This window comes from Peromyscus leucopus, chromosome X (assembly GCF_004664715.2).
Source record: "Peromyscus leucopus breed LL Stock chromosome X, UCI_PerLeu_2.1, whole genome shotgun sequence".
In the NCBI taxonomy this organism is placed as follows: domain Eukaryota; kingdom Metazoa; phylum Chordata; class Mammalia; order Rodentia; family Cricetidae; genus Peromyscus; species Peromyscus leucopus.
In genome coordinates, this window is record NC_051083.1 from 48,774,805 (window position 1) to 48,796,872 (window position 22,068).

Genomic DNA, 22,068 nt, shown 5'->3' on the forward strand with positions numbered 1-22,068 from the left:
GAAAATTTAATATCCCTATTACTATAAAAGCTGGGTGGTATTGGCACATGCCTTTAATCCCAGCACTCAGAAGGCAGAGCCAGGCAGATCTCTGTGAGTTCGAAGCCAGCCTGGGTTACCAAGTAAGTTCCAGGAAAAGGCACAAAGCTACACAGAGAAACTCTGTCTCAAAAAACAAACAAACAGACAAAAAAACCTCACTGCCCATTTTCCATGTTTCAGAATGTTTATAAAACATTCATAAGATGGCTGCAATATCACTTCACAAAATTGGTTTTGCTTAATATTTCCTGCTTGATAACTGCTTACCATTTAAATCTCAGCATCTATTTATTTCCTTCTTCTTTAATACTGAAAACTGTCTTTCTAATCATGACATATAAAAATTCTGCTTGACCTTTTAGGAATATGTTGTGACTTTTCTTTTTCTAGAGTAACAATAATTGTTGCTCTTAATTTAACTGTTTTTAGCATTTTATGTATCAGGAGGTCAATAAACTGTGGCTGAGAATCCAAACTTGTAGCACAACTTCATTCTGTAAGTTCTTTTATTAGAACAGAATCATGTTCATTGTTTCTAAGTTATATACAGATGGTGTTTTGCTGTGAGATGTTCTGTATGCTGTGAATATGTGTTGAATCAGGAGTCACCAGTCAGACACAGAGAAAGCAAGTTGACAAGGCAGAACTGAGAAAAGTTACCAAGCCTTGTGGCTAAACATAGAAAAAAAATATGGGTTAATTTAAGTATAAGAGCTAGTCAGTAATAAGTTTGAGCTAATCGCTGAGCAGTTATAAATAATATAAGCCTCTGTGTGCTTACTTGGGGGATACGAGTGGGAGAGATTTGTCCCAAATGCCAGCTGGCCAGGACACAGGAAAACTTCCAGCTACAGTGTTTCATTACAATAGCAGAATAGGGTAGTGGCAGTGGAGACTACACAGCTTGTAAATTCTAAAATTTTCAGCATCTGACTTTTTATAGATAACGTTATGCAACCTCTGCTCTATGTCTTTATTTAATATGAAACCTTTCTTTCTCAGTTGGACTTTCTATACCCACGAGCTTTGTCTTCCAAATTACTCAAAGTCCAGGCTCTTCCTGAGCTTTGCTAAGAGTCAGTTCCCTCTTATCTATGTTTATTGACATTGTTTACCTTGCTTATTCAGCAACAGAATGCAAAACTAGAATTGCAAAGAAGCTTGCATGTTGTTAGCTGCTTTATATTTAATTTTTCATTTTTATATAAAGTTTTATTGGTCAGTGGCTATTACTACGCCTGTTAATCAACCTGTTTAGTTTCTGCATCAACATTTGTAGTTCCTCATTTTCAATTGCTCTGGGGGTGCGTGTGTGTGTATGTGTGTGTGTGTGTGTGTGTTGTGTATCGTGTGTGTTTTAGAGAGTGCTATCACACATGTTTGGAGGTTAGAGGACAACTTTGTTTGGGGTACTGGTTTTCTCCTACTGCAGTTCTTAGTGATGTAAGTCAAGTTGTCCAACATGTTTACCCACTGATGACTCAGCAGTTTTTTTTCAGTAGTTATTTTTAATAAATTAAAGGAGAATATTAATAATAGGACCAAAGTATAGCTACCAATAAAGTTTTACTACATTACAGCTCTCATGACCAGCATGTTTATAATTTAATAATTTCCTCTGTTGGTTAGGAGTACTTGCTTATCTTTTATGAGGTCTCATGTTAGATCTTCAGAAATTTAATAGATAAATGAGTATATGAATTGATTAATTAAAAATTAATTATACTTGTAAGTTCTGTCACAGTAAACTTTTTGGAGCTGATTATTTGTATGAAATAAGTCTTTTCAGCAGCCTGGTAACTATAAATTAATTTTTGACATTTTTTTTAAAAGTGTGCATGTCTGTCCTTAATATTAAATCATAATTTCAAACAGTTTCTAAACTTTTTACTCTCATTGTATATTGGAAGATTAGACACTGTTTTCCTAACATCTAGTGTCCTAAGAAGCTATCCCAATTTCACTCCAACAGAATTAATTTCATCTTCCTAGTAAGGAAATCAGCCTATGATGTTGAAAACATATTTTCTAAATGGTAAAAATGTGTAAATGAAACAAGCAGTTAATATGGGTTTTAGGTTTTATTCCGGGCAACTGGATAGCTTCTTTGAGAGAAGACAGTAGACACAAAGCAACTTTGCTAACTATTGCCTTGTTCCAAACTAGTTCAATCCTTTAGAAAAGTTTTCATGTTTATAGGGAAAAAGCTAAACTTAGTATCTGTTCAAGGTTGATCTATCACTTTAGTATTATCTCCAAACATTATCAGAGTTATGTAACTGGAGAATCTCACTGAAGCCTATTATGACGAGAGATTTTCTCATCAAAAAGTGGTGGAATAATACCTGATTTACAGTTCTGCAGTTTCAATATATCATCCACTAAAGACTTAAAACCTTTCATTAAATCTTTCACTTATATTTTGCTCTTTTTCCAAAGGTCTGGCTTATGTGGGTTTAAATGCTTTCTATAATCAAGGATACCAGGATTGGGTTTATTTTTTCCATGAGTAATTATTGGAATCATCAGGTAGTATGAGTTTGTCTACAGTAGTATTTTCTCCAGGGTATATTATGGAACTTTAACCCCATTCATTATTTCATTTAAAACATATGCAATGAGTGTATCTTATTGAAAAAACAGTTCAAATGGATTCTGAAGGCTAAGAATGTCAGTTATAACATATTTTGAGTACAGCACATTTTCTCTCACTAGGAGAAGATAGCTAAGAAGGTGTATGTGTCAAACTGAAAGAGCTACCCCAAAAGATTTTCAAGATTTTTTTTATGTCCTAGGACATCTATATCAAAGTGGAATGCTATTTGCCATGGAGAGATTTTTTTTCTGTTTGTGGTATATATTTAATATATCAGTTTCTACTTTAATACATGGATGGCTCATAGAATTTTAAGTAATTACAAATTATGATTTGAGGAACAGATAAAAGTTCAGATTGAAAATGATCCTGTGCATCCTTCATTTTTATGTAAAGCAAGGAATTAGACTAAACAGCCAGTGAGAACCACTGCTATTAAGCAGAATAGACCTTATGAAGGAACCAGTGACATGTCTTAATGGAAGTATACAATTTCTATGGGCTGTGACTATTCAGTACCTCCCATTTATTTCTAATATTTTCCTCTATTTCAAATGGAACTACTTAGTTTAGTTATACTAAGCTGTGTCATCTTTGCAGGCCCAAAATATGAGAGTATGACATGTCTTCTTATTTGAGATTAGAATTATAAGGAGCTACTCCTAAACAACTGTGTGTGAACTAACTGTAGGAAAAGTTATTTACATCTAGAACTGACATAGGAAATGTGATCATAGGTTTCTAATCAGGCCCCGATGTCATAATATGAGCTTGGGGAATCCTGCCCCAGAGAGGGAAGAAGAATTGTACAAGTCAGAAGTGTCAAGGCCATCACAAGAAAAGCCACAGAAATAACTATTTTGGCTCACAGGAACTCACAGAGTCTGAATTAACAACCAGAGAGCCTGCCTGGGAAGGACCTAGGAGGCCCTGTACAGATACATGACAGTTTTGTAGTTTGGTCTTCTGTGTAACAATGGGAGCAAGGCTTGACCTAATGATTTGTTTGACTCTTGGGAACCTATTCCTCATACTGGATTACCTTGCCTAGCCTAAATACAAGGGGAGGTGCATAGTCTTACCACAACTTGATGTGCCATGCTTTGTTTACACCCATGGGAGGCCTGCCCCTTTCTGAATGGAAACAGAAGAAGAGTGGATGGGGGGGGGCACAGAGGGGAGGTGGGGGAAAGGAATGGCACGAGAGGAGGGAGATGAAACTGCAGGTGGGATGTAAAATAAATAAATTAGAAAAAAAAAAAACCACACTGCATTCCCAAGTCACTGAAGAAGTCTTTTAGACTTTTCAGACATATATTAGGTTATTTTCTCATGTTACATCCAGATTTTTAGTTGTAAGAGGGAAAATAAATCATACCATAAACTATATTCACAGTTTCTATCACAAGTTATTGAAGATTTATTTTCTCTTATGCAAACTACTTGAATGGAAAAAAGTTTTAAAATATTTGTATCTTAACATCAGCAGATTATTATTTCACAAAATTTTCTGAAGATATTTGTTATATGATTGAATAAGTAAATTAATATCTCAAAGAACTTTTTGATAGATATTTAATAGGTAGTATAAATGTTAAATGAGTATCATTTGATTCTCCAATTAGTAACTTAAGAGAATGAAAAAGGAGTTAGATACTATAAAGAGCACATTACAATGACTAAGAAAATAATAATTTTAGAAACTGTTAGCAAAAGATTATCATATTCTTATATTTGAAAATATACATACTGAAATCAAAATTAAAATACAGTATTTTACCAATACTCCAAAGCATGGAAATACTTAGATGTTTATAAGAGATACATGAAAGAGATCAAAGAGAAAGATCTAAATAAACAGAAAATCCTACAGGATTCATTGATCCAGGGCTCTACCTACATAAGACATGAGTTCTTCTTGAATCAATTAATAAATTTCACACAATCGCCATAAAATTATAACAGGGTTAATTACTGTGGATATGAATATGTTAAAATTTTCATGGATAATACTAAACCATACAATAACTAAATAACTATAATAACTTGGGAGCATATTTAAATGAATGATTTTGAAAAGGAAGTAGGAGGACTCACTCTATTAGAAATTTAAGTCTATCGTATGTCTACACACTAAATGCACTGTAATATAAGCTCACATCTTTTATAGACATTGACTTAAAATGAATCAAAGTCATAAATGTAATAATGTATGTAGCAGTAAAACGTTTGGCATTCATTATTTTAAAGATTGTATTTTTAAAAATCAAGAAGAATCATGTAGAAGCAAAAGTTTCACTTCATATGAGAAGTATTATCCATACATAGAAAACTTCATAACAAGCATCACCAAAACTGAAAACTTTGTTCTACAAAGGACATTAAAATGATGAACAATGAAGCTATGGTGTGGAGAAAGTATTTGCAAATCACATATTCATAAAGCAACTGGAATCTAGGCATTCAAAGATTTTTCAAAACCCAGCAAGGAAGACAAACGCAATTCAATTATAAAATAATAGACAAATGCATTAACAAATTTTACTGAAGAAGACAGAGATGGTAAATTAACACATAAGGATGTTAGCTATCATTACCTATTAGAGAAATGAAAATTAAAATCATAATGAGATGTCACAAGAAACCTACCCGAATGGCTTTAATGACAAAATAGTACAATTAATGATGAACTCTATCACCTGTGCATTGCCAGTAGGAACTTGGTAAAGTCATTTTTTCAACTAGTGTGCTGGTTCGAATGAGAATAGCCCCCATTTGAATGCTTAGTTATCAGGAAGTAGCACTATTTGAAAAGTATTAAGAGGTGTGGCTTTGTTGAGAGGTGTACCACTGGGGTTTACAAAACCTCAGGCTAGGCCCAGACTCTGTCTCTTTCTCCAACTTGCAGATAAAATGTAAGCTCTCAGCAACTGCTTTAGCACCATGATGATCATGGACTAAACCTTTGAAACTGTAAGCAAATTCCCAATTAAATGCTTCCTTTTATATGTTGTGTTGGTCACAGGGTCTCTTCACAGCAATGGGAAAGTAATTAAGACAACTAGTATGACAGATTTCTTTTTATGTTTATGGAATGACAATCTCATCACTCACATTTACTCTTGCATATTTAGGCCATAAAAAGTGAAACTAATTTTCACTTTAAAAAGTTATAGGTATTTTTTGTTTGTTTTGTTTTAGTTTGCTTGCCATTCTGAGATAGAGTTTCCTTACGAAACCCAGGCTTGCCACTAAATACACAATCCCCACTGTGCTTACATTGTAGGAATGGGTTACCCCTGAGGGGAGAAGTTTTAGCTCTACCTGCCTCACATCAGAAAAAGACCAGATGCCATTCAGTGAAGTAATAAACCAACAAAGACTATTCAGGAATAAAAAGAATTGCAACAATTTGGATGGAATTTAAAGGAACTATATTGAATGAAAAATCCAATTCCAGATTATATACTATATGATGGCCTCCACTTTGAGTGTAATATTACATAGAAAGAACATTTCTACAAAAGAACAGGAGAGCTCCTTGCACTGGTAGTGTGACTCTATACCTTGACTGCCTTCATGCCATTATCTTCATTATGATATTGGATCACAGTTTTGAAAAATGTCACCATTGAACAAACTCTTTGCCATTTATAATTTTGTAATTAATTTAGAATTACCTTTTGAATGAAAAGCATAGATCCACAATATGCCACAATTTGTGGCATTGGAATGCTTCTATGTGTGCTGGCCAGCTCTGTATAGGAAACTTCTAATTGCACAAAATTCTCTGAAGTGATGAATTAAAAATAGGAGGTCGGGAATACATGAAAATCTGTATTCTTTTAGAATGTATGTTTATTTCTGTAAGTGGTAATGATAGAAAAAATCTGTGATTCTCTTTCATTCATGTTATAAAATCAGTAATAAAAATAAGGGAAAATTGAATAAAAATGCTATATATGGTTCAAGCAACTATGTAGTATTTTTCTTTCAAAAGGAGAAGGAAATTTTGTTCATTATAGTAACAGTAATCATAGATATTTCTGTGACTTACAATACTTCCCTGCACATATTTAGGTATAAATGTGAATTAGCTGTGCATAAGGTTTGTTAAACTATATCATTGGTAAGTTAATACCATACACTTATGAGGAAAAATTGAAAGCTTATCTTAGAAGCTTATGCTTTGAAAAGTCTAAAATTCTTTGCTAGTGGATTATTCTAATCGTGACAGTTTGTGACCTGCCTGATATCTAAATGTCAGAGACTCAACTAACAACCCTTAGGTCTGAACTCATCAACAGCAAGCCATGTTGTTTTAAATGCTTCCTTATAAAGATTTTTAGTACCTTTCTCCAAATTGGAAAAGGAAGCCATGACATCATGAGCTGCAAATCAATTACATGCTTGAATTTTAGTGGCAAGAGTTACTATTTCCTCACTTTGTCACTTTCTCTTGAATGATGCTTGACACGCATTAAACTTTAAGCCTTTTGCCTTTCAGTTTCACCTTCCATTAAAATGTAGACATATGAACAGATGGCAAATGCCATCATTTTGGAAAATTGTCAACTTTTCATTCATTTTTACAGCTCTAAATTCAGGGGTCATTTTATTGAAATTTCTCAAAGGACTGGATCAGAGGTTATATTTGAACATATAAAGGAATGGCAGGTCAGTGCTTTTGAAATTCAGATTACTAATGTGACACATTATTTTACCGTCAACAACAAATGATGAAAATGAGTGTTTCAATGCAATTTGACATGACTAATTTCAGGTGAATGATGACCCTGCATTTATGTGTTTTATATAGTCACCTGCATTTTTTACATGACAGATAGATAATATGAAATTAAGTGATAGTCCAACATGAGCAGGTGGTTTCAATAGTCCTCCTTACCTATATTAATGTGGCAATCATTTATCAATACCCACAGAAAACCTCTATTTCTGATAAAAGTAATTTCTGATTGTAAAAGTTTCATTAGAATCTAAGAGAAGGAGCATTGCCCAAGAAAGGTACATTTGTTCTTTCAGAAAGTTATTAGATACCTTTCTCAGTTGCAACATTTATTCACCTATATTTCTTTAACTTCTAATACATGTTTTTGTGTTTTGATTCTTTTATGTGTAACTCTTTTGTGATTTTAAGGTATTTTATCATACTAACATGTCTGTGGCCATGGTTCAGCATAAGATACATGACATTGCAAAGGTGATTCTTAGTACACAGTAGTGATTAGTGTTGTTGGAGTTATCTCCAGTCCTGCCTGGACCCACAGATACTCAAACAAAAATAAATACAAAGATGCTTATGTTAATTAAAACTGTTTGGCCGAATGACTCAGGCTTCTTGGTATCCAGTTCTTGTATCTTAAAATAACCCATTTCTATTAATCTGTATGTCGCCGCTCTGCTTTTGTTTCCACAGGAAACAAGAGGCTATGGATTTGTTCCAGATTAAGATACATCAGGACCAGCCAAGACCCCCTGAAAGGTCTCCAATGACATTATGGCCCAGATGATCTGACATCCAGAATGGTTTCAAGGCTACTGGCTCAGACAATACAGACTCATGGACTACTCCATAATCCTAAAATTTTCTTTATATCCCCATATGAATACAGCGCCCTCATCCAGCAGGAAGTAGTATGAGAAGCTACACCCAAATTCCCAAAATATTGTTTATAAATGTTTATTTTTATTTAAAGAGGGTTGATTATAAATACAACCCTCTTTCTAAAAAAAATGGTGTATAGGATATAGATATGATAGGACAAAAGAGTAGATTAATGAACCTACTTTTAAAGAGCAACAACTTGTTTACAAATGTTTTACATTGTATGGATTTTAGTTTATTGATACAAGTTTAAACTTAATTTTGTTATACTGTATATATATTTTTACTCTCATTGGAGGTATTATGTTTATGTAACTCATTTTGATTTTAATGTATAGTTAAGAAATACAGATTAAACGCCGGGCGGTGGTGGCGCATGCCTTTAATCCCAGAACTTGGGAGGCAGAGCCAGGCGGATCTCTGTGAGTTCGAGGCCAGCCTGGGCTACCAAGTGAGTCCCAGGAAAGGCGCAAAGCTACACAGAGAAACCCTGTCTCGAAAAACCAAAAAAAAAAAAAAAAAAAAAAAAAAGAAAGAAATACAGACTAATAGTCTTCTATGATAATCAAACTTATAGTCATGTTGTTTTCTAGGTATACATAGATATAATTCAATTAGGTAGGTAATCTTCAAACACTTCAAAGACCTACAGAATATTGTATTTAAAATGTTTTAAAAATTTAGACTTTCTGGACAGTGAGACATGTCACTGGCAGCACCAGATTTACTTCAGAGAGGAGGATGGGCATTGAAGACACTCTATATGGAGTTTATCTTCTTCTTGGAAAAAATAGCTATTTGGGCAAGAAACTCTTCTTGCCTGCACTGCTTGAAAAAAAAAATGTATCAACTGGACATGCAGGACCCATGGGAAGGTGACCACTGAACTTTGGTTGGCAAAAATGGTCCTTCAGGTTCCTGCTTCGTAGAGAAAACTGCCAGACATTATACAGGACACAGAAAAAGTGACTGAGGGACTCTAGGCCTGTGGGCTGAAGACAGATGCCCCAACTTTACAGAGGAACTTTGGATGACTATCCAGGCTGCCATCTGTCACCATCTGCTCTCGCAAGACCCCTGAAAGTTGCTTGCATCTTTCTCCCATTTCTCAGGTAGTGTTATATCCTTTTGAGGTCTTTAATGTAGTTGAAGACTAGAAAAATTCCTTAGTTATGATAAAAGATAAGTTACTTATGAAACCTTAAACTCACAAATATATGATAGATAGAATATCTTCTTTAATTTTGCCAAATACAAAAAGACTAGATCTGATAAATAGACTAGATATTGTAATTGTAGTTCTTGCTTGATAATTTTTTTGTTATATATATAATTTTACTGTTATAGTTAAACTCTGCCTTTTTGATTAGACAGAAAAGGGGAGATGCTGTGGGATGTTCTGTATGCTGCGAATGTATTGCTCTGACTGGTTGATAAATAAAACACTGATTGGCCAGTAGCCATGCTGGAAGTATAGGTGGGACAAGGAGACAAGGAGAATTCTGGGAAGAGGAAGGCTGAGTCAGGAAACGCCATTCTGCCATCCAGAGAACAGCATGTAACTGGCACACAGGTAAAGCCGTGGAAAACGTGGCAACGTATAGATTAATATAAATGGGCTGAGTTTAAGTGTAAGAGTTAGTCAGTAGTAGGCTTGAGCTGATGGCCAAACAGTTTTAATTAATATAAGCTTCTGAGTGATTATTTTATAAGCAGCTGTGGGGTCCGTGGGGCTGGGCAAGACCAGAAAAAACTTCAGCAACAGATTAGTGCTAATCAGAATTTCAGAAGTAGAAGCTGAATTTTAATTAGAGGAAAAAATTAGGTAATTTTGAGACTTTGTCAAAGTTCAGAGTTGACTACTTTAAAGTTTTCATTATATAGCAAAACACTGAAATTCAGAAAAGTCAGTAAATGGATTTAAACACACCTTCCTTCTTTATAATCAACTTTGTAATGGTATCCACTATCATTCACGTAGAGTGTGATTCACAGTCAATGAAAGGCTAAATATGCTTAAACTGAGATTTTTTAACTGTTAATGTGTTAAATAAATATTGTTTTGATGCATTATTATTAAGTAAACTACATATCCTTTATTCTAGGCTGAAAAATATGTATAAATATGCAATTGATTTATTTAAGGATAATATCAAACACTTGTTACTAACTTTGCTCATTGCCCATTGAGACTCAGGATTTCTGTAATTGACTGGTAATTGTCATTAACAAAAGGTTCTATAACAGAACCTTTATATTCCCTAATATGGCAAGATTATTATTCTTTCTGTGTGTGCACAGGCACCACACACACACACACACACACACACACACACACACACACACACCACTATTATCTAAACCATTTTTTGCAGATGTGCATAAACAGGAGATGTCACTGTTCTGTCTGTCTGTGAAGGGTAATAACAAAATGTTACAGCCCATTTAGCAATAAACTATGCATCTTTTCTGCAAGACTTTGCTTACAATTTATTTGCAACATTTTACCTCCTCTATAAATTTTATTTCATAGTCTTTAGTAATTTCTGGCAACAGAAGTAGATACCCAGATGGTATCTCTTTTCTCCATAAGCTTGAAATAATGTCTCAATATAAATTCCAATCCCATCTTTTTATGATTTAGATTCTAAATTTTAGTACATGGCAACACATGCAAATATTGAGACAATATGTACAGTTGAAAGTGACAGCAGGAAGCTTTAAGTATTAGAAAACACTATGTAGTTTCATAGAGTGAATAATAATTTCATTAAAAGATACCTGATGACACAGGCATAAAGCCCACTGTCTTGTAGTAGTGTTGGTCTGAACCAAATGGAGTCTTCTTCTTTGCTCATTCTACTTCCATCAAAGGCAATGGGCTCTTCAAAATCTCCTGGACCAGAGCTTTTATACCACATTAAGCTGAGTCCAGCACTTTGGGCAAGGGAGTAGTTTGTTCTGATATAACCGTAAAAGAGTGCACACTTGATTCTAACAGGCTCTCCCACCAAAACTTGGTATTTCTTGATATCAACAGACCAATCAGTGCATCCATCAGCTGCAGCAATAAAGAGAGAAGGAAAGAGAAGAAAACCATTAGAGAAAAGAATTAGCAACACATTTTTCATTCGTTCATTCACTTAAATGTTTACAGAGCATATACATTGAGTCAGATTTATTCTAGACACAGAGAATATACAGTGATGAGTAACATTGAGAATTGTCCGTTAAAAGTAGTTTACTCTGCTGGCAAACAGTGCATTGTTTACTTGCTCCATCCAATGTTTAGTTTTAGTTTGTATCACTAAGCTCATTACTTATTTATTGTTACTCAGTTATAAATATACCGTTTAGCATGCTCTGTAAAAATAATTCTGGGCCTTTAAAATATTTTCCTTTGTTCTGCAGCATTGAAGCTTTGTCAGTAGAGGGGGCTGGAGAGACGTTGCTGTTCTGGCATTACTTGGCAGGTTTCTGTAGCATACATGGCTCTCCCAGCACCTGACTCCTGAAGTGAATGGTACCTAGCAGCTTGGCAAATTTATTTTAGCAATTCTTGAGGTGAGACACCTTTTGATGAATGTTTCCCCCAAGAACTTTAGAAAGAATGTGTTAGTCAACTTTAGGGGCAGTTGTATCACCATCAAGCTCTACTAATGCAGAAACTCTGTGACTTCTAACATTCAGTTAAGCAAGGCAATAAATTTACAATACTGCTCACATCTCTGCTCTGGAGATAGACAACTAAAGGGATCCATTATTGCAAGTTCAATTTTGTTGACTTGGACAATGAAAACCAATCTTCTATCAATTAAAACCCTCTTTTACTATGAACTGAAGGTTTGTACAGCTCCCCCCCCCCCCCCCCCGCAACCTCCCCTGCACACATCAGAGAAGAAACAACACAATATGCTGGTGTTTGGAGAAGGGACCAGGTATGGGTATTTGGAATTGCATGAGGTCAGAAGGCAGTGGCTCCTTCAGATAGGATTAGTGCCCTTAGATGTAGAGACATGAGAGCTTGTTTTTTCTTCCACTGGGGCTTACAAAGAGATCATTGTGTAAGTGCACAGAATGAAGGTAGCCACTTATAAAAAGAGCCATCACTAAAACTGAATTTCGTGGTAGCTTGATATTGGGCTTCCCAGCCACCAGCACTGGGAGAAATAAGCTATTATTTTATAAGCCACTCCATTTTTATATGGTAGCCCAGGCAGAGTAGTATATTTTTCTTTGATACTAGTGTATCCCTTTAGCATTAGAATCCCTTGTTACATTTCATAATTCTCTATAATTTGATCATTTATGATAGAAATTTTGTGCAAATTAACGTGCAGTTTCTTTCACTGATTAGACCCATGCTGATAACTTCAGAAATGAATATGTCATAGTTAAGCCATATGGAAAAAATACAATTCAGTTAAGCTCTGGTAGCAGTTTCACAGCCAGAGACAGGGGTAAGTAGTTACTGCTCTGATTTCTGTGAATAATGAGGAAAGTATAAAGAAGAAGCTGTGGCAAAAATTCAAGAAGCTAAGGGTTAAGGTTTTGCTTTATGTATTTCCCAAAGGGACCACTTCCCAAAGAAAATTTTAGGACCATTGTTTTTCAGACAAATTGTTATTGTGTAGCAATAATGACTTGGAATGTGCTATATGTCTAAGCTGCTATCTCCTTGTGTCAACTGCTGAATCCTAGGATAACAGGCATATTCCAGGATATCTGGTGACAGCATCTTTTAATATCCCTTCCCTGATACACATACAAAATAACAGATTCCAACAGAGCTGATACATTATCCATATACCTGAAACATCAGTAACTTCTGAGAAGAAATATGACAAATTTTAAATTTCATTAAGGTCTACTCAAAATATTTGAACAAATATTTAAATAAATAACAAAATTGTTTTCTCTTTCAATATTTCTAATATTTTACACTATTTTTAGAAATTCTTCCTTTCTTATCCCATGTATCGACTTTTCCCATTAATTAGAAGAAAATAAATTATGGGCATGATGACATTTCAGTCCAAAATACAGCAGTATCTCCTTAAAAGACATTTTGATTATGCAACAAAGTATTTTTTAGCATTGAGCAGTAAAGACATCTCAAATCTTACAAGGATATGTGATCACATAAAATTTTACTCTTATTGACTAAAATTACTATTGATTCATTCAGTTCCTTCAGGCTTTCCTTATTTCGGTGCATAAGTTCTGTTTACTTGGAAAAATCACTCTAAAAAAGCATATTTCTAAATACTTATGATTATGTTACCAGGTAAATTTAATTTTTTTTAAATAAATAAAAATACAAAACAAAAAAATTATTATCAAGTTGTTGTGGAGAACAGTATGCAATCTGTCTTTCTTTCTTCTGGAATAAAATATCCTTCTAAAAAGCCTCGCTGAAAAAGTTTAACCTTCTGTGGGAAGATTCCATGAGAACAGCCTCTTTCCATATTCCTCGGCAGTACATATTTCTTTACAATCAATGGAAGTTTTTGAAGCTAGAAAACTATGTTAAAAAATAAAAGAAGGAAACAGTATCCTTATTTCTTTCTTTTCTGAGACCCTTAAATTTGAGGGAACTTAGATGAAGACAGTGATGGTATTGGGATTCAGAACTAATTGCTTTCCAGAGAGTTCCTACTGAAGTATCATTTCACGAACAAAAGCTATATACACTGGAAAATGTCAATATATTCAAATGAGATTGGAAAAATTATTTTAATTAAGTCACTATTCCTACATATGTAAGAGCTCAAAATATTTCCATGGTAACAAGCTTAAAGGTTGAATTCTGAAAAAAAAAATCTAATCATAGAACTCACACATATTGCATCCTAATATGAATATGTAAGTGTCAGGTGTGGTGGAACATGCCTATAATCCACAGACACAAGAAGTGAAGAATAGAGAATCAGGGGATCAAGGACATCCTGCCGTATACAATGAGTTTATGGTCAGCCTGCATTACCTAGCTGGACCCCATATATAAAAAAGAAAAATGAAAAAAAAAAAAGAAAAAAACTTTTAGACAGGTGATATAGCTCAGTGGTAAGGTGTGTGATGGGCATGCATATGGAGCTGTGTTTAAACTAAACTCAATGCCAGTGTTGGAAATAAAAAAAATAGAGATGATTTTTGTCAGAATGCTCAAGGTGCCTTCTCTTTTACTGAGGTGATGAATCCTGTCTCCAGCTTGTTTATGACTGTTGAATACTCACAACTCAGTTGTTTCCTCTTTGAAATTATGTTTATTTAACAAAAAACACCTTCCTGGAAAATTTGTCCTTTTTTACGTATGACCCACTGTCAAAAAACATGGATGTACAAAAGACCTACCTTTTGCCCCAAGAGCATAATTGTGTAGTGAAAGCCTTAAGGTATTGCCAATCAAAGAACTAACATGACTCCTGCTCCTTACTCAACTCCCAACTTCCTTGTCCTGATCTGCTCTTATTCTTGTGGGATTTCCCAGAAGATCATTTCCCGTATCAATCACATGCATGCGAAATCCTGTCTTGGGCTAAGTTCTATGAAGGTGGCCTAACACATTATATACTCATGTATTGAGAACCTGGTTCATTTGAGTTCACAGCCTTTTGATGATATACATAACTTAATATGCTAACATGGAACTGCAGTAATAAATTCACAAAGATAGTTCTGGCAATATTTCATGAAAAGGAGATGTTGGAGATAAATGTGGAAATTAAGCAAGTTGATCACATAAGGACAGGCAGAAAAATACAGATACAGACATGAAGAAAAAACAAAGTCACACATGTAAGATATTGCACATTTTACAAGAACAAGTAATGAACTTGTGTTATCTCTGAAAATTAAGGCCAAAGAAATAACAACATATAAAGTAAAAGAGGTAAACAAAGGAATGTTTGTTTGCTTTAAGAGATCTTAAAAGTGTTTAGATTCCTTACAAGAGCAATGGTGTGACTTGAAGCATTTCAGAGAGTGGCAGAAGCAGTTTGTTTCCCCTTAATGTACTATATAGAATTTTGGGTCAAAGTATAAATTAGAAGACAGCTTTACCCAGACAAGTAGTATACTGAAGGTCTGATTTCAACAGACATAGTAGAGATGTAATGTTTGTTAAAGATTTAGGAGATACAAACGGTCAGGAACAGGCAATTGACTGAATATAAACAGCAAGAGAGAGTAGTAAGATAAATTTACTTTGTAACTCATGATTTTGGTTGTTGTTAAAGACTTAACAATTTTCACAATAGGAAGTCAACAGTTCCATATGTAACAAGTGGCAGTGTCTTTGAAATGCTTTTTATAATGTTCTCATTGAAAGATTTTATACTATGAAAATACAGAGAATTTTAAAAGTCTCAACAGTGTTAAAGTGTTTGCATATATTTTCCATTTTTCTAAATGGCACTAACCAAAAGTAAATGTCTGGCATAATGACATCAATTGATTTTACCCTATGAATGTAAAGAAACCCAAAGCTAAAGACATAATTACAGTAATGAGTATAGTCCATGTGTGTAGTATACCACAGACACTGAACAAAAGACTGAGGCTACATTTTAATAGGCACTTACAAATTCACTTTCAAAATATAAACTTCATAATTGAAAACTGGCATAACTACAGTTGTTGTCATTTTAAAGGGAAAGCAAAAACCACCCCAAGCTAAACTTTACTGAGGTCAGCAAATCACAACAAAAGCTAACCTTTGCATTCTACTTACATTCACAAAATGCATTGTCCCCAACCTTACTTTGTGGATCACATTAATCAGGGGGTGGCTTATTTCCAGATTCTTGCCATTAAAAATATATAGTGCAACAACTTTGGAAGAGTGCCTTCAAATATTTTGGAGAGATCTGTGTGGGAGTTAAGAATTGATGTTTCTCAGGGGGCTCTGTCAATTATTAGGAATCCAGTTTCTAGAAACCCTGTGTCTGATAAGGACTGAAAATTATCATCTATCAACTTCTCAAAGTAGGTCATCTCTAGGTGGGTGTGGATCTTGTTTACCTATAATGACATTCCTTCTATGATAGGGTTCCCTGTTGATCAGGGAAAATCTGATCAAATACAAAAAGTACTGCTTTGCATGTTGTGTACTTTGTAACGGTTTCCTTCAAACAAGCATTTCATTCTTCTTAACAAGATAAATGGGAAACTATAGGAGAATAAAACATTTGTAAGCTATTATTTGAACATACATATTAGATTTATAAGTTGTAACAGGCTTCCCCAATGAGAAGCAGATAATTCACAATAATGAGATTAATTCAACAATATACCATTGAATAAACAAAAGAGAAGCCATCATTGAGAACAACAACATCGAGATTATGTAAACCTAAACCATGCTTCAAATCAGTCTTTAGGGTTTCCAGTTTCTTATAGACAAGAACCACTTTGTTTTGAGATCACTACACATGTGGAAGTATTCTGGGGACTTTGGGATCCAGAGAAAGTAGAAATATACTTTAAAAAATAGAGATAACTAATCCAGAATGTCATACATTATATTTTGATCATATTCATCCCCTTCCCTTATATCTACTGCCCATTCTATATGACACAACTTTGTATCCTCCAGATTGAAAAAAAAAATACATTGAGTACCATTAGTTCTGCCTATATACACTCAGGTACATGACCATCAACTAGAGCATATTAGAGCTATCAGGAGCCACTTCCTTTAAAAATGCTAATTCTCCCTGTCCTGGTAGCTATCAATTACCAACACTTCCTCAGGAAGGGTTGGGGCTTTGTGGCTACCTCTCACTTTCAGGCTGGAATTTTATTTTTTTAACTCTTCATGAGGAAGAACATCCAAACTGAGGGGAACTGAATGGATATTGGAATAACAATCCAGTATTGGTCTTCCATACACTGTATATAAATAATAAAACTCTGCTCTCTCTGTCTAGCTCTCTCGCTGTCTCTGTCTGTCTCTGTCTCTGTCTCCATGCCTGTCTCTGTCTCTCTGTCTTTCTGTCACTCTGCCTGTCTCTGTCTCTCTGTCGCCCCCCCTCTCTCTCTTTCATGTGTGTGTGTGTGTGTGTGCGCGTGCGCGCGTGTGCGCACGCCTGTGTGTGCCTGCTAGGGACACATCTGTATCTATGTGCATTCTAAATATAATCTCTTCTGCTGAAATGTATCTTTATTTCTTAAGAATTTTTCTGATAACCTGATATATTTGTATATCTTTAGTTTTACATAAACACTTTGTGCAGAATAAAATAAATCTAGATTAGCAATTATGTTTCTAAAAGTAAAAGTTGAAAAAAATAAGTATCTGGGATAAAAAGGCGTGTCAAAAATTTTGACTCTTAGCCAGGCAGTGGCGGCACACGCCTTTAATCCCAGCACTCGGGAGGCAGAGCCAGGCGGATCTCTGTGATTTCGAGGCCAGCCTGGGCTACCAAGTGAGTCCCAGGAAAGGCACAAAGCTACACAGAGAAACCCTGTCTCGAAAAAACAAACAAACAAAAAATTTGACTCTAGTAATCAACTCACCTACCCTACAACTTTAAGCACCCGCACACACACACGCATTTGACTCTAACTTGCTTTTTTGTAATCACCCTATAAATTCCCCATAATACCTCTTGAACTCAAATCTAAAACAACCATCCTCTCTAACCAGGCACCTTCTCCTGAGAAAGTAAAAGGAAATACAGATCTGTACATGTAGGTAGTGCTTTTCTATCTCCCTGCTGGAGGTAAATCAATTCTAGTCTTAGATATTTTTTTTTCATGTGTCACTTCTTTCAGGCTTTGGAATTTATCTGATCAGTATGTTCTAAAGAGACTCGAAGAAAAAATAATTATGGATACCAGTCATACTTAAATGTATTAATGGAAAATTATGCTTAACTTGTTTATCCATCATGTTATGTCATTCACTAATCTGTTCCCACTGTAGTCCAGGAAATGTTATAGATGCTATTGGTACTGTGGTGAAAATAATAAAGTATGAATTCTTAGAGAAGTCAGATAATAACTATAGAAATACATTGTATCAAAAAGTAAAAAGAAGTCCCATCCCCAGCTCTGCAGCAGAACACCTCTAGCAGCTTTCTCTGGCCCTCTCTTCCCGTAGATCCCACAAATCTTCCTCCCTCTCCCAATGCATTGTTTTGTCCTAGCCTCCAACGCCAGAAAGCACCCCATGACAAGTCCAGAGCTGCTCCTACCAGGGCAACAAGTAGGCTGGCAGTGAGTCCACATATCACTGGAGGAGCAGAATACATTCTGATTCTGCTCCTCCAGACTTAACCACAGTCTCATCTCCAGCTCTGTGGCAGAAAACGTAGTGTGGTCTCGCTTTCCTCTCTGAACACATTCTCAAGGATCATAAACATCTTCTCCAAACTCATCTCCATATCTCAGCTTCCAACACCAGCAGGCTTCCCCTGTGAATGCACCAACTGAGCAGGCCAAGGAAACAGGTAAGCTAACTGAAGATTTTCACCATACTCTCCTCCCCTCCCAACCAAATCCCCCAATCTTATCCCTAGCTCTGCAGTGAAATACCTGTGGCAGTCTTCTCAGCCCTCCTGTTGTCATTTCTTGTGGATACCATAAACCTTCTCCTCATAAATCACCTCTATTCACATGTTGCTTTATCCCAGCACACAAATCTACCAGGAAGTTCCTGTTAAGCCACATACCACTCCTGCAAGGGAAGCAGGTAGGCTGAGTGTAGGTATTCCCCTCACCTTCTGTTCCTCTAGATCCAAACTCACAGTCTTATCCCCAGATCCTCTGGGGTGGCCAGTCTTCCTGTCTCCCGTCATTCCAAGGAAATGAAATTAATAGATTCTGGTTGAATACTCTGTTCTTCTTCCTTACATGAACCCACTCAAACCCCTAGCCTATCCCTAGTGTCAGCTCCCAATGCCCAGAGACACATTTTATCTGGAAGCCCCAGGGGTCACAAGTGTCAAGACCAAAGAAAATTTCCCACCTGACAACACATAGACCCCATACCCACTGAAAACCTTGAGAGGAAACAGAAACCAAGAAACAAAACACCCACACAACAAAGACAAATCCAGATATCAGCACCTAGACCTATAATCATTCCAATTGTAGATACCTAGACACCAACACATCAACAGTCAGGGCAATATGTTTGCACCAGAGTCCAACTATCTTGCCACAGCAGGTCCTGAATATTCCAACACAGCCAAAGCACAAGTAAAAGTCCTTAAAACTTCCTGTATGAACATGATAACACTCCTTAAAGAGGCAATTACTAAATTCCTAATTGCCATAACAAGCATGTAGAGGATCTGGTGCAGACTTATGAAGGCCCCATGCTTTCTGTTTCAGTCTCTGTGAGCCCATGTGAGCTTAGTTGTTTCAGTGGGCCATGTCCTCCTGGTGTCCTCCATCCCCTCTTACTTCTACAATCTTTCCCATGCCTCTCCTGTGCAGTTCCTGAATCTCTGAGCTGAGAGATCCAATGGAGACCTCCAATTTAGACTTTCTCCACATGGCTGTGGGTCTCTGTACCAATTCTCACCTGCTGCTGGAAGAAACTTCTCTAATGATGACTGGTCAAGACACTGATCTATGAGTGTAGCATTATGTCATTAGGAATCATTTCATTGATTTTTTTATGCAGGAGTGTTTGGTTTTAGGTCTGTAGGCTATCCAGTCTCCTAATTCTACCCATCCATGTAGTGCAGGGCATGGGTTTCCTCTTGTAGCATGGGCCTCAATTTAAGTCAAGCATTGATTGTCCAATCCCACAGGTTCTGTGGCTTTGCCTCAGCAGCACATCTTACAGGAAGGACAGATTGAGGGTGGGGGATTTTGAGGCTTGGTTGATATCCAGGTTTCTCTTTCTGTATTCTGCAGAGTGTCTTCCCATCCCAAAGAGACCAGAACATAGGGGCAAAAGGCTCTGTGGAGGCATTAGCCTGACCTCTCATATTCAATGAAGAAATAGAATAAATTTGTGGGTGGACTGGGAACAGGTGAGAATGGGAGGGGAATGGATCAGGTGTGGGGCAGGAAAGGGATGGAGGGAGAAGGTCCAGGGAGAGACAGAATTGGAGAGTATTGGGTGGGTGGAAACCTAGTACAATGAAAACATTTTGGAATCTATGAGGGAGATCTTAGTGGAGACTCCTAGTAATTGAGGATACAGTGCTGTGGGATGGTCTGTATGTCAAATTGCTGTTTGGTCAATAAATAAAACACTGATTGGCCAGTGGCCAGGCAGGAAGTAGGTGGGACAAGGAGAGAGGAGAATTCTGGGAAGCAGAAGGCTGAGGCAGAGAGACACCGCCAGCCGCCGCCATGACCAGCAGCATGTGAAGATGCCGGTAAGCCACCAGCCACATGGCAAAGTATAGATGTATGGAAATGGATTAATTTAAGCTATAAGAACAGTTAGCAAGAAGCCTGCCATGGCCATACAGTTTGTAAGCAATATAAGTCTCTGTGTTTACTTGGTTGGGTCTGAGCGGCTGTGGGACTGGCGGGTGACAGAGATTTGTCCTAACTGTGGGCAAGGCAGGAAAACTCTAGCTACAATACAGAATCTAAACTGACCATCTTTTTGTATCCAGGCAAAGCTTCTAGTTGTGGGACTGGGTTGTGTTTTGGTTACATTTGGTTTAGGTGATCCCAGGGTGATCTTTAAACAACCCAGGCTGATGCTAGGATAGAAGGTCACTCTCGGAAACCTGACAGCTAGGACAATATCCACACAGCTCTACCAGACTTTCAAAGATGTGTTCACACCAATACTCCTCAAATGATACTATAAAATAGAAACCAAAAGAACATTGTCCAAATGTTTAAAAGGCCACAGTTACCTTGATATACCACTCACAGAAAGACCATGAACAAAGAAAGAGATTTACAGACCAATTTTTCTTATGAACATGAATGCAAAAATACTCAATAAAATACTTGCCAACTTAATCTAAGACAATGCATTATGAACAAGTAGGTTTCATAGCAGAGATGCAAGGGTGGTTAAATATACAAAATTAAATATATATATATATATATATATATATATATATATATATATATATTCTATCATATAACCAAATTGAAAGGAAAAAAGCATACAAACATCTCATTAGAAGCAGAAAAGGCTTTTGATAAACTCAAATATCTCTTCATGATAAAAGTCCCAGAGAGATTAGGGATACAAGAGACATACCTAAACATAAGAAAGGCAATTTACAGCAAGGCTATGGCTAACATCAAATTAAATGGAGAAAAACTCAAAGCAATTCCACTAAAATCAGGAACAAGATATGGTTGTCCACTCTCTCGATACCTATTCAGTATAGTACTTGAAGTCTTAGCTAGAGCAATTAAGATAACTGAAGGAGATCAAGGGGATACAAATTGGAAAGGAAGAATTCAAATTATCTTTATGTGCAGGTGATATGATAGAATACATAAATGACCCTAAAAATTCTACCAGGGAACTCCTACAGCAGATAAACACTTTCAGCAAAGCAGCTGGATACAAGATCAACTCATGGAAATCAGAAACTCTCCCCCTACACACACACACACACACACACACACACACACACACACACACACACACACACAAACGACAAATGGACTCAGAAAGAAATTAGGGAACAACACCTTTCACAATATCCTCAAATAGTATAAAGTATCTTGGGGAAGCTCTAACCTATGATATGATATGTATGATAAAAACCTCAAGTTTTTGAAGAAAGAGATTGAAGCATATATCAGAAGTTGGAAAGATTTCCCGTGTTCATGGTAGGATAAACATATTATAAATGCTCCT

The 22,068-nt window shown here is 36.1% G+C and overlaps 1 protein-coding gene across 1 annotated transcript in view; it reads right to left on the bottom strand.

The window, feature by feature from the left end:
* Il1rapl1 (interleukin 1 receptor accessory protein like 1) overlaps window positions 1-22,068 on the bottom strand; it is a 1,261,588-nt gene that overhangs the window by 622,149 nt on the left and 617,371 nt on the right. The window contains exon 3 of the mRNA XM_028885184.1: window positions 11,046-11,325. Within this exon, the coding sequence (XP_028741017.1) occupies window positions 11,046-11,325 (280 nt within the window). The remainder of the gene's footprint in view (window positions 1-11,045; window positions 11,326-22,068) is intronic.